The sequence below is a fragment of the Rhopilema esculentum genome, chromosome 19 (genome assembly GCF_057945365.1).
Source record: "Rhopilema esculentum isolate cy_ngs chromosome 19, ASM5794536v1, whole genome shotgun sequence".
In the NCBI taxonomy this organism is placed as follows: Eukaryota; Metazoa; Cnidaria; class Scyphozoa; order Rhizostomeae; family Rhizostomatidae; genus Rhopilema; species Rhopilema esculentum.
In genome coordinates this window covers 5,896,228-5,909,317 of record NC_142833.1, presented here as the reverse complement: position 1 = coordinate 5,909,317, position 13,090 = coordinate 5,896,228, and the positions used below count along the sequence as shown (strand labels likewise).

Here is a 13,090-nt window from a genome sequence, read left to right as displayed (position 1 = left end):
TTTTCAGAATAACTCCTAGTGCTAAAACTGCTTTGCAAAAGATTTTATTCTTATTCATATTCCTCAAGAAAAGGCATCACCTAATGCCCACCTAATGTAAGAATTTTTTATGCTATAATGAAGCTGGGGATTCCCGCAAGAAGGAGCTCTCCACATTGCGAAATTGTTAACACACTGCAGAGCCTAAGCGAACAGGAGCAACAGTTTCTGCTCATTTTTTACTCTCATAGTTAACTAAGATGAAAATAGTGAGCTGTGAGAGTTGTTAGAATTGAAGATGCTTCCATCTGTAAAGTTTCAGAAAGTTAGTCCCGGCAAATCATCATGTATTTAGCAAGGCTTGCGCTCAGGTCTACTGCATGCCCTGGTCCGTAAATTCTGACTATACTGGCAAGCCTTTTGACTTGAATTACGGAATGCGGATCATGACAAATAGACTCTGACCCCACTTTGACGAAACTGTTTCTCTTTTCAACAGTCACAAAGTAAAGAAAGGAAAATAATTGGATTTGAAATGATGTATCACGCAAAGAGTATTCGCAAAAAGCAGCTTATAGGTAGAAACATGTTGTGGATTATCAAATATTTGGGAAGGCTTGCGCTCAGGCCGACCGCAAGCTCCAGTCCGGAAAATTCTCACTTCTCTCAGAAGCTTCTCTCGAGTTGCACTGAAGCTGCACTGGAGCATCACATGTTTCTCTTATTTTGGACAGGCAAAAAGAGTGATGTGGAGGGGCTTCAGTTTTTCAGATTTTTCGAATTTCATAATTTTTAGCGATCTGTTTACTTGGAAAAATAGCCAATTTGGGGCCAATTGGCCTGTTGGCGCTAGAGTTCACTGCATGCTGCTCATGACAAGAAAGAGAAGCCGTTTATTGCGGAAATTGTTATGCATTGAAAGTGTTGCAAGAATTTTAGAATTTGTCTATAAATTTTTACGCTTGCGCCGCAAGCGTAGCATACATAGACGCTACGCCACTGGTGGTAGTAACAACGTTGTATAGAGGAATTGCAGGCACCAGCCTGGTAGTGGATGTGAAGGGTGATATGCAAATCAAGACCACCGATATTTGCATCTTATCAGTAGGTGGTAAATGGTTCCTAATAGTCTAGCAATCAGCAACAATCCATAATTTTATTAAGGGGCCCAGAAACATAACACGAATTGGGTTTCTAATGCCTTTTCTAAAATAATTATATTCATAGTTGTTATAACATATGAATTTACAGGTTTTAAATTGTATTATCATAAAATACTCTGCCGCTTCCATTTGAGTATCCATAACAACTCGAATAAAGTCAACACTCAAATGGGGGAACACTTAATGGGTAGTTCTTATGAGATAAAATAGACTGCCTAGCATACCAACCATTCTAGTGTTTATGCCTCTTCAGTGGCGGCGCCAGCTATTACAGGGTGGGAGGGTAATGGGCGTGGCCAGTATGACCACGCCCCTTTGGCCTCGTTCCAGTGATTTGTCCCTTTTCTTGGGAAATTTGATCTACCCCTACCCAGCGCTTTTTAATCCATTTTTAGAAGAAATATATAGACTGTATTTTCAGAAAAGTGGGGAGGTAATTACCCCCCCCCCCCCATACCACCCCTTGGCGCCGCCACTGTGCCTCTTAACATCAGAGCAAGATCTAATCAAATGCAACGGCTTTTACATTTCTCTCAATATTTCTGACCAATTATTACCGATTTAGCTTGCAATTTTTGGAAGATCCAATTTACACGATAAAAAACAAGAATTCACCAGCAATACAGGTTTACAATTCTTTTTGTTTTTATTAGAATAATGAAAAATCAGCAACTAAGATTGTTAAAAAAATGTGAAATTAATTGCACTGTAAACTCTAAAAGAAAGCGGTTCATTTAGTCAGCCATTAAATAAGCCAATTGCTATATCTGAAAAGAGCATCAAATGGGATATGTCAGTGCATCAAATGAGACATATAAGAGCATCAAACGAGAAAAAATAAGGCATGTTTCATAACCTATATTTCTGCAGAAATTTAATTGTAACAGAGGCTTATTAGTTACTTTAGTGGATGTAAGATTTCTCGATAAATCTTTTCAATACTTGCTCGTCTGTGTTTTGGAGAGGGTAGATATTTTTCAAACTACTAATTGCATACAAAAAATTAAGTTATCAAGTGTGATTTCAATTACTTAATTTATATTTTGCCATCCAATTTTTTTTCAATAAGAATTACATTAGTTTGGCAATCAAAATTCAAATGTGACTGTCGAGCATAATTGGTGTTGCTGTGAAAACAATAATTGCTTCCTTAGGCCTGTGTCTCAGAAAATGTTTTATATTATGATTCTTGTGGGATTGAGTCTCGTATCCTTGTTCTAGAGGTCATTGATATCTGCCCTTAATGGGGGTTTAATCTTTTTTGAAAAAGGACGGCATGCCAGTGTGGCTGTAACACTAAAAGTATTATAAAATATATTAATCATTTTATTTTGTTACGATATACACGCATTCAGGTAGAAACAAATGGAACATTAACATCGAAATACAAAATTTACATATTATGAAGAACTATTTATAAAAAGCATATTAGTGAGGTTTATTGGAATTTTAATATACGGAGCGTGTATGCAAGTAATTTTTAAAATAAAATTGCAAATCTTATGTATTAAAAAATTATACAATCTGGTTGGAATGAAAAAACTGACGGAATTAAATCTTCATTTAAGTTCAAGAGCAATGATATTACCAATAAAACGATTTTTACAACTAAAGGTTGTCAAATAAAAGCTTTTGCAATGAAAATGTAAAAGGATAAGGGGAAAAGGGAAAGCAAATGGCAACACTTGTCATTAACTGTGAATGCACAATGTGCTACCTGGTGCATTGGTGCACTGGTGCATTGTAAACAAAGGTGCATTGGTGGCAGTTGTGAGTTCTGCCATGAGAAATACATAGCATATCAAGGTCATAATAAAGTGATAAGAAAGCTAGATAATTTGCTTCTCGTTTTCAAGCTTGGTACTTTTCTTGCCTTAGAATTGATTGATACAAAAGCGTTCACGAAAGTTTCTATTGATATTGACATTAATACAGATTATAGCTGTTTTAGATATGTTACAAATTCTAAAGAAAGCATGGAAATTTGTTATATTTACATAGACAGTGAAAGTTCTCCATCAAATATCAAATTCATCTGATGTGCCAGCAAAACCACGCTTTCATACTGAAACAACCTTGGTATCAAACTAGAAGCAAAAAGAAATGGCGTAAGGGAGCATTAAACTTTCTCTCTTCTGTTTTCCAACTACCATTAACATAACATTAAAGTTCAATACAGATGTTCTTAAAGTTCAGTATAGTTTGTAATTGCTTTTCAAAAAGTGGCATTAATTTCCAGATCTTGAATGATCTCTACAGTAAAAATATTGCCCTTTTGGGGCAGGGGACAGTTCATTCTTGGAATGATTAAAAATAACCATTTCCGAAAGCTTGCTGTGGCAAAGTGATTGTACAAGTGAAATAAGAAACAATGCTCAAAATTAGTACACGAAACAATCGCCAAGCGGAAGACAGAAGACGGTGGGATAGTCTGGTAGACAGATGTCAAAGCCATAGGCGTAAACTCAGGGAGGGCTCTAGGGCTTCAGCCCCTCCTGACGAAAACCGAGGGTGGGGGGGGGGGGCTGAGCCCCCCTGAAAAATAAGGGAGTGCTTTACCAATTTTATATTTTTGTTATATTATTGTTTTCACGCATAAGATTTGTTGCATTAGATAATTGCGTTTACAGCAAAATAAATCTCAACCTAAAGAAACTGATCATGATTTAAAAATAAACTTTCAATCATTTCATTTGTGTGTTTTTCCTTCCTCGATAATGAAGTATGCATGGAAAAATCATCTTTAAGCCCTTAGCTAATCCACTTTTTATCCTGTGACATCAGCAGCTGCCATTAGGGATTGTCATTAACTTTTTGAGCCCCCCCCCCCCCTGAAAAAAATGCAAGTCTACGCCTATGGTACAAGCAGTCAACTTCCTGGGTAAATGAATGACGATGATAAACAGAAATTACTATAAACAAACTTGGAATACCACCCCCAATCTTTCTCCGGGTAATCGATTCGCACAACAACCTTGAGACACTCACCTGACCCGTACATCTTTCTCACTTTTCGTCTGAAAATACTGCCACCTTTATGACTGGTCCCAGATGCAGGGCGGGGTGGATTAAGAACTTGTGACAGGAAGGAGGCAAAGTATATAAAACTGACCAACATCTAAAAAGGTACAAGAGAATAACGGATCAAATTAGCAAAAGCAGAAAGGCGATTTGCAAATTGCATTGATGTAAGGCAGAAGCAAGAACAAAACAATAAAAACAGGCCATATTCAGCTTCAACGTTCTTTGAGGTTCATCAAAGCCCTAAATATATATTTAATACCCATCCTACTACCCATAGAATTTCATAGTGGCTCGTAAGTTAAAGGAATGAAAGATGGTTTGCTGATTTTGCCAAAAAATTGATCTTTGTTGGCTTAGTTTGTTATGAACATGTCAAAAAACATTCAGTCTTCCTTTGCTCGAATCAAGGATACCAAGCGATTCTAAAGTAAACATCTCTGCTATGAAATTATACTTCTGACTTCAACTTAGCCTTGTGTGCTGGTACAAGTACGCAAAGAATACTTTTATTGTAACTATGTGTCTCTGCTTTTAAGCATTGAAAGCAACGTAAACATTTTCGAGGTCCAGACAATTTTTGGAAGTTGTTTCATTTGTCTTGAAGTGGTGCATTAACTTCTACGACGGGGATCATGCCAAAAACAAAATTAGGCCACTACTATCCGTCACACCTAGTCTATCTTTGTTTACCCAAAATATCGGATTAGCGTACCTGAAAAGACATAGCCAATGCTGAATACCACTCCACTGCAGTTATATTTGCAGCACCTGTTTAAGAAAAACATAAAGAAAAACACGAAAAACAAATAAGAAAAACAAATGCATCCAATCAAAACGCACAAATCAATGATCTGGTTTGGTATGGGCTGGTTTGGCTTGGCGGTGTGAATGGGGTATAAGCAAGCTGTATCGTAGATGTTAGTCTAGTTCCATGTCTTTATGTTATGACCGTGGTGTAGTCATTTATTTTTGCTTCCATGGCATCGTCCTGTAGTGTTGCATAGTTATTTAAAGTATAGTAGAATGTAGCCTATGCTTGTAATATCTTATATGGATGTAAAAAAAACATCCATTGTATGGATTTCATTGCTACAAAACTGCAAAGAGTACATACAAGAAAAGGACACAATTTCTCTCATGGTTTTTACAGCTGTTGCCGAAACATATCGAACAAATAAAAATATTCTGTGGAAGAGAAACATTCGTGGCACATATGGGAACTAGCCTGAATCTAATAAAGAGACGAAGAAAACTTAAAGAAAAGGGTGTCATGGAAAATGTGAGAACAAAACTCTGTTTAAAATATGCAACCATGATATATAATAATTTTGATTAAATAATGAGAAGCGCCATTAGATGTAAATTTTGTCTTCGCCCTAATTCACATGTCCATATCATACCATACAAATGGATAGAATAATCCTTTTAGACTCATCTCCTCAACAAAGCAGGCAAATCGGCAACAGAGAGGCTCAACATTGGCCTAATTGATGTGACACCCCTCGTCGTGAAGCCGACCGAAGCAGTGAAGCCAAATTCTTAGACAAAACCTACCACAACATTGGCCTAATTGATGTGACACCCCTCGTCGTGAAGCCGACCGAAGCAGTGAAGCGAAGTTCTTAGACAAAACCTACCACAACATTGGCCTAATTGATGTGACACCCCTCGTCGTGAAGCCGACCGAAGCAGTGAAGCGAAGTTCTTAGACAAAACCTACCACAACATTGGCCTAATTGATGTGACACCCCTCGTCGTGAAGCCGACCGAAGCAGTGAAGCGAAGTTCTTAGACAAAACCTACCACAACATTGGCCTAATTGATGTGACACCCCTCGTCGTGAAGCCGACCGAACCAGTGCAGCCAAAATCTTAGACAAAACCTACCACAACATTGGCCTAATTGATGTGACACCCCTCGTCGTGAAGCCGACCGAACCAGTGCAGCCAAAATCTTAGACAAAACCTACCACAAAGAGTTGCAGTTGATATTGAAACGTTCAACATATGGATGAACACTATTACAGAATATTCAAACTTCTTCTTTTTACTTGGAAAGCCAACGAAACTGTCATTCTGAAAAACAGAAGAGACCTTCATTATAAAACATGTACATATGCGTTATTACAAAAATAACTTTTACAGGGCATATAGAAGAAATTGAATTAATCTTTTCTCTATTTTATAAACAAAATATCCAATTTTTGGGGTAAATCTATGTCATAATTCGTTTCACTGGATAGCGTGTGTGATTTACTTCTATGGCCCGAGTTACACGACGTCGGATTGGGTTCACTTCGGATTGCTTTTCACTTCGGATAGAGTTTTCAGTTACACGACGCTGGGGCAATCCGAAGTACTTCGGTGGGCGTAACCGGAGTGAAAGTCATTCCGCTCTGGAGGTGAAGTGAAAATCAATCCGAAGTACTTCGCTTCGCATTCCTTCTCGTGTAAACACTGAATCCGAAGTGATTTTCACTCCGAAACCTCGTTGCAGATCACGTTGCCTCTGTTATGTGCAAAATGTGCGCGCTTTTTGAAGAAGAAAATACCCAGCATAAACATGGCTGACATCAAATTGTTAATCAAAATGTTTCTTGGCATGTTTACGGGTTTTTCCACTTTATTGCAGCAGAACAGCATGTTCTTTGAGTTCATTACTCACAACTATCTGGCACGAAGAAAATTGTTAATGAAACAAATAGCTGCTTGTAGCTATTGCACCAGGAAAAGGAGAAAAATCAAGGCCCAGCGTCGCTTCTGGCTTAAGACCAGTCGCTGCAGCAGCTGGTGGTCAAACCTAAAGAACGGGCTTGTAAAAGATGATGAAGAGTGGCGACTTAACTTTCGTATATCCAGAAATAGTTTCAATTTGTTGTGTTATGAACTGCGTCCATACATTGAAACAAAGCAATCCGACATCGTGTAACAGCGAAGCAAAGCAGAGCAAAAGTCAATCCGAAGTCGTGAAATCACTTGGTAAAGCGAAGTGCAACTGCTTCGGATTGGGGTGGGCAATCCGAACCGAAAACCAATCCGACGTCATGTAACTCGGGCCTATGTTTAATGGCTTTGCAGCTTTAGATATTCAACTGGCTACTATACCAGATAACCTTCTATATGCAAAAAAATTTAACCATGACTTGAGCTAGCATTTACCAAAGCCTACCTCATATCTGTATATAAGCATATACAATCCAGCAAACAGGACAATCATTGAGAAATATCCATTGATTAGAAACCTGTTACTCGCTGTTTTGTGCAGGTATTGCTTCGTCAGCTTGACTGTAAAAAACAATAAACAAAGAAAGATGTGAACGTGAAGAGACGCATTAAATCGATTTAAAGGCATAACAGGGAATCACATCATCCCTGCAAAACTACTGATACATGGCAAAATAATGATAACACTTTTCACACTCAAATTTTGCTTAATTTCAATACTTGATCGTTATTAGTGGCACACATGAAAGATCCAAAACGAGTGCAATTCATATTCTTTAAAACAATTCTATTTTCAACACTTGCTCAAAGAATTATACTTACAGACAGATAGAGTCACTTTTTCTAAAAACGACAAACTAAAGAGATGAAATTAAAGGATTTCAAAAATTAGATTCTTTTTCACTGCCGTGTAGTTTTTGTAAAGAAAATTATGTTAAGTATAACTTAGGAAATGAATGCTGGCGTTGAAAGGCAAATACAAAATTGATTACAACTAAGAAAGCAAAACTAATGATGTTACCTGTTGCTGCAAAAACAAGACATAGATTGATGAGCTGAAAACCAGACATTAGGCCAATGCTCTGGAAAAAATGTTACATTTGACTTTAATAAAAAATTTCCTTGACATGTTAGCTTCCTATTTCTTGCTCTTTAAAGGCATCGTTTTATGCTTCATACGTAAATATAAGAATTATATATACTAAAATCAATAACACAATAATGATATCAATGAAGGAATATGCAGTTCACAAAACACTCACAATAGTGTAGCTCAATGTGTGGTTGTCATCCTTTTCTATATTCCTGTAAAGTACATCAACAATAGTCAATGCAAGGAGGCACAGAACCTGAAAAGAAATTTCAAAATCTAAATACTTCATCAAATTTAGCTTGGAATATAAACAAACTACAAAGTGGAAGATGGCATCTAAGATGGCATTGATATAGGATAAAACTTACAATTAAGCAGCTATTGTTATAGATAATAATTTATGTCCCTCATGTTTTGCAGCTCCCGTGATAGTTTTATTGGTGCAGAGCAGCAAAGTCGGACATATTTCTAAATTGTCTAAGGATTCAGAATCCACTGCTGCATTTTCCTTTAACACATTTTTTACTTAAATCTTCTTGGGAATAAAATAAGAAACATTGTGCAACAAATAAACTCATATCAGTGATGACTTGGGATATTTCACATGAAACTTGGAGAAGCAACTAAGAACCATCCTGTTGTATACACCAAAAGCGTAAAAGATGAGATAAAGATATAGATATTTCTAAAAAATAAGATGTTTTGATTATAAGAGATACATATATATAGATATACAATTAAATACAATAAAAAACATTGATAGACAGAAATTAAAAGGGTTTGTACATGCCTGCCAAAGAGCTGTTATTGGCAATAAATTGTTTGTCACTCTTGGGGGAAGTCTTGGTTTCCTGTGAAAACAAATAGAGTTCTAAAGTGATGATGTCACAAATATTTTTTTTATGAATTTTTTGAATTTTGATCCCATAACCTGAAAGAACATCATGAAACACCTTTAAATGTGCAAATTCAGTCAAATTTGTTTCGAAATGGCAGATATATTGCCACATGCACACTGGCTCTTCCCCAACACCTCTGTAATTTTATGAACAGAGCCAAAATAACAGTGATTGGTTGGCAAACATCAATTCTTTCATTGGACATATCTTATCTGATTTTAGACATATTTTAGGGGCTATTCACAAAGGACGTCCAGGAAAAAGATGAATTTTTTGACCACCCTCCCCCCATGTGGCTGGCATTGTCTGTATTCAGAGCTTCCTCCCCCTTCCTCAAACATCCACCGATATCATACTGAAAGCTATTCAACCTTGCATATGTAAATAGAATGTAAAAAGTCGTTCTTTGTTCCAACCAGAATCTGGCTTGATGAACAATTTTTGATTTTCTAGTACGTTTTTGTATGATGTTATATTCAAAGAAAGCATTAGATGATGTTATATTCAAAGAGACCCGTGTAAATTTTTTTTCTTTGACAGGTTGTTCCCCTATACTAGCCAACTGCAGACCTGCTCAGAATTTCTTTTTTTGAGAAGTAGGCCTGGAAGATACCTTTCCTTTTTGACTGTCCAAATATTTGACGATAAGGTCAATCCAGACTGAGTCTTGAAATGTATTGTTCCAATGTCTTGAAACCTGGACATCTGGAATGCGTAAACACCCTCTCCCCCTATGTCCGAATTTATCCAAATTCATCAAACCCCCCTCTCCCCCTTCAGCTTTGACGTCCTTTGTGAATGGCCCCTTACTGATCTTGTTCTTTTGGAGAATTGTGAAGTATTTCACGATGTTCTTTTAGGCTATGTGGTTAAGATTTAAAATTCTAAAAACCTCGCACTTAAGAACTTTATTGGTAAATAAATCAAGACTTCAGTTTGCGGTGAACTAAATAAATGAAAAGTGACTTTAGATTTTAGTCTAGATTAAATAAATGTAAATTAATTAATCATACTCCCGCGTGGAAAGGGTGGTAATTCCTGACAAGATCTCATATCAACAGAACCAAAACTATCCATATCCTTCCCATATGAAATACAATGCATGGATAATGCATGGATAGGTGGACAATGGATGGTAGATAGGGAAATTTCTTAAGACAAATGACAATTTCAGTGCACCCCCAGAATAAACTGGTTGAAAATTTCAGTGCACCCCCAGAATAAACTGGTTGAAAATTTCAGTGCACCCCCAGAATAAAATGGTGGTGTGGCCTTTCTTTCTCAATCGAAGCTTTCTTTAATTAGACCTTTTGAAAACTCATTTTGACCAACAGGTTACCTGAGTGCGAATTTCTAGAAAAACGGTTACTACTAGAACTTGTCTTATGTGAAATCTCTTAAGGAAAACATCAGGTACGCCGGGGGGGGGGGGGGGGGTGCTAAAGCCGTCTCACATTTTCCTGAACTATGATATATTCAGGTGTCTCGGCACCAAAGATAATGGGTAAAAACTACCATAAAAGTTTGCCAATTTGTCTAGAGCCCCCCACTCCAAAATTTGCTCCAGACCAAACCAAACAGAGGATTCAGCCAAATCTTAGTTGCTAGGTGTCATGGACCTGATTATTTCGGCGGGGGGATATTCTAACAACAACAAAATCTCGACCTTTTTTCTTGATGAACAGTCCTATCCTTGGCTCTCGCGAGTTTTGTATATGTTTTAAGGTCTCTGGCAGACTTCTCAAGCATGTCAGCCATTTGTGCAGCCCGTTCAATGAGCAGATCATTATCGAGTTCCAACACGGAGAAGTAGGAAGTTTGTGACAGCGTTACATCGTCAGCCATTGTGCTTTGAAAATGATGGTGCTGGTGAAGCAGCTCGTCGTCATCGTTGCACGACAAATGGTTACTACTTTCTTGCGAATCGTAGCTTCCTGCATGATGTATATCCATTTTTAATTGCGCGATCTTTAACGGCAGTTTAACGAATCCAGAAATGGTAAAACCACAACATTGGGCTCAAATATCAAAGTCTAAAGACCAAGGGCCATCCTCAGAATGAAACTGCTGCCTCGTTTCGAAACATCCATAAAATAAGAACAAATTGTCTGTAACTTTCCAAATTCATATGAATGTTCAATTAATTTCAAATTCATTTTAAAATTCACAGCATACAAATTATACTTAACAAGCAGCTATAACAGGTGATAGAATTATAGAAACTGAAAAACTGAAATTTAGACGATAAGTAAAACTGAAATGAAAATAACAAATGCTCATTTTAAGAAGCGTTAATAATAGCGATCCTAATGGATAGGCCACAATAGTATTCCTTGAATAAACGGGGTGCCCTCTTCTAGATTAAAAAGCAATTGAGACAGGCCCTCCTTGAAGAAATTCCCCTACATAAACTTTAGTTGCTTTGTTAAAAAGGATTTCTGTAAAAATTATTTTTTGTAATAGTATTTTGTAGTGTCATTGTATTCTTTATTTGAGTTTTGTATGTAGAATGTAATATTAAAATGATAAGTTTCAACTTAAGCTGGAAGCGTATTACTTTTTGATCGCTTAATTGAGATGACCAGGGTCAATCTTTAAGTTTGTAAAGAACAGATTGCTCGAATTCAGGTTTATAGTCACGGTATAATGGTATTTTAGACTCTGGGGCACTCAGAAGAAGCTGCAATTTTAAAAACAATCAGGGGTCCTTCCTTTCTCCGTCCCTACTCCTTCTGGCGGAAAACCTTACTTTTTTCTTACATTTTCAATAGAACGTGGCAGGGCCTCTGACGCCCCCCCCCCCCCCCCCCACATATTTGCAAAACAAAATAACTTTTCACAAAATCTTTCGTTATAGGTGTTAAATTTACCTTGCCCCACATGCTAATGACAGCACTCCTTCCTTTGACAATGCTTGTAAGAAAGAATACTTCGGAAACCCGACGAATTATTTTCTATATTCGTTATAACTAGAAGATTACCAAAACCAGAAAGCTGAAACATTGATTTACCTAATTTTCAAACAAAGCAGTCTGATTTTAGCCTTTTTTACCACGCCTAGATAGAACGAACAGTTTACAAATGATGTAGTGCGATTTTTCACAAACCAAATACATTGGAGTAGAACCATTTGATTCAATGGGCCAAAAATCAATGTTAAATAGGCAGCTTTAGTTTGAAAACTTGACAACAACTTTAGCTTAAAAACAACGATGTAACGTGTGACTTTTTAGTGGCGAAAATCAGAGATTTCACTCTTAAATCAACCTCCAAATGTGAACTTTATTGAGGAGTTTCTTGTTTGCTTCTTATTTGAAGTTTTTTTCGCGGTGAAATATTAGTATCGTGTATTTCAACTAACGGTCTTAGTCAAAACGGCTTCTATTTCTTCCTTTTTCAGATAAACCAATATCTCTTTATCTTTATAACTGAGATACGCATTTTGCCAACGCAAAACTTAAGCAGTTTCAGTTTGATACAACCACCTGTGAAAACATCAGCAAATCTGATAAACAAAGAAGGATCAACTACAAATGAACAGCATTGTTTTCACAATTCATAAAATATAAAACGTTCTGTATTTACAATGGCCACACGACGTATTGTCGTAACAATCAATCAATTAAAATAAAACTGTTACTGTTTCAAATATTTAGTTCTTCTTTTTTGGTTTTTTTGTTTCTGTAAAGGGTGGTAGTGGCTCGTAATGTTCAAAGCCCGGGTCGTATTTGACAGTGAGCTCTGCTGGCGACAGTACGAAATCGACATAATGTTCTGGCTTTGCTCTTGACTGTTTGCACCTTCCCTTTGGGTAACCCACAACTTCGCCTTCCTCAAGGGTTATCGAAGGAAACTGCTCTATGCACAACTCCCTCTTAACCGCTTCTTTGTCGTATACCACGCGATTCGCTGATAAACAATGCTTCAGCAAAGACTCGGCCGAGAGGGGATCGTCTATACCCCTTGCCATTGATACAAGAGTAGAGGAGTAGCGCGTTTCACTGGCCACTGGTTCCCCTTGCTTATCTTCAACCAAAGTCGCCTGTTCGCCATCATCATCAGCACTTTGCTTTGTCCCTTGCTCCACAACTGAACCAATTGGTTCTGTCGTTTCGTCTTCACTGTCTCTTTCTTCAGGTATTCCATCGTAATCATCACATTCAGAGTAATTGTCACTTGGGTACTCATTAAGGTCGAGCTCCTTTTTCT

At 37.3% G+C, this 13,090-nt stretch overlaps 1 protein-coding gene across 1 annotated transcript; it reads right to left on the bottom strand.

The window, feature by feature from the left end:
* Positions 1 to 1,600: 1,600 nt before the first annotated feature.
* LOC135688480 (uncharacterized) lies at positions 1,601 to 10,942 on the bottom strand. Its single transcript, XM_089114081.1, has 9 exons — positions 10,548 to 10,942; positions 8,773 to 8,833; positions 8,152 to 8,238; positions 7,911 to 7,971; positions 7,335 to 7,450; positions 6,136 to 6,241; positions 4,879 to 4,934; positions 4,131 to 4,260; positions 1,601 to 3,229 (listed from the first exon to the last, which is right to left on the bottom strand). The coding sequence occupies exons 1-9, from the start codon at positions 10,832 to 10,834 to the stop codon at positions 3,225 to 3,227; spliced, it is 909 nt and encodes a 302-aa protein (XP_088970207.1). The 5' UTR covers positions 10,835 to 10,942; the 3' UTR covers positions 1,601 to 3,224.
* Positions 10,943 to 13,090: the final 2,148 nt, after the last annotated feature.

Coding starts and splice junctions, on each gene's coding strand:
- LOC135688480 (XM_089114081.1), bottom strand. CDS start 10,834: ATGGATATACATCATGCAGGAAGCTACGATTCGCAAGAAAGTAGTAAC. Junction 7,451..7,910: donor TCTTGTTTTTGCAGCAACAG/GTAACATCATTA, acceptor TGTTTTTTACAG/TCAAGCTGACGAAGCAATAC. Junction 4,935..6,135: donor ATCAACTGCAACTCTTTGTG/GTAGGTTTTGTC, acceptor TTTCTTAAACAG/GTGCTGCAAATATAACTGCA.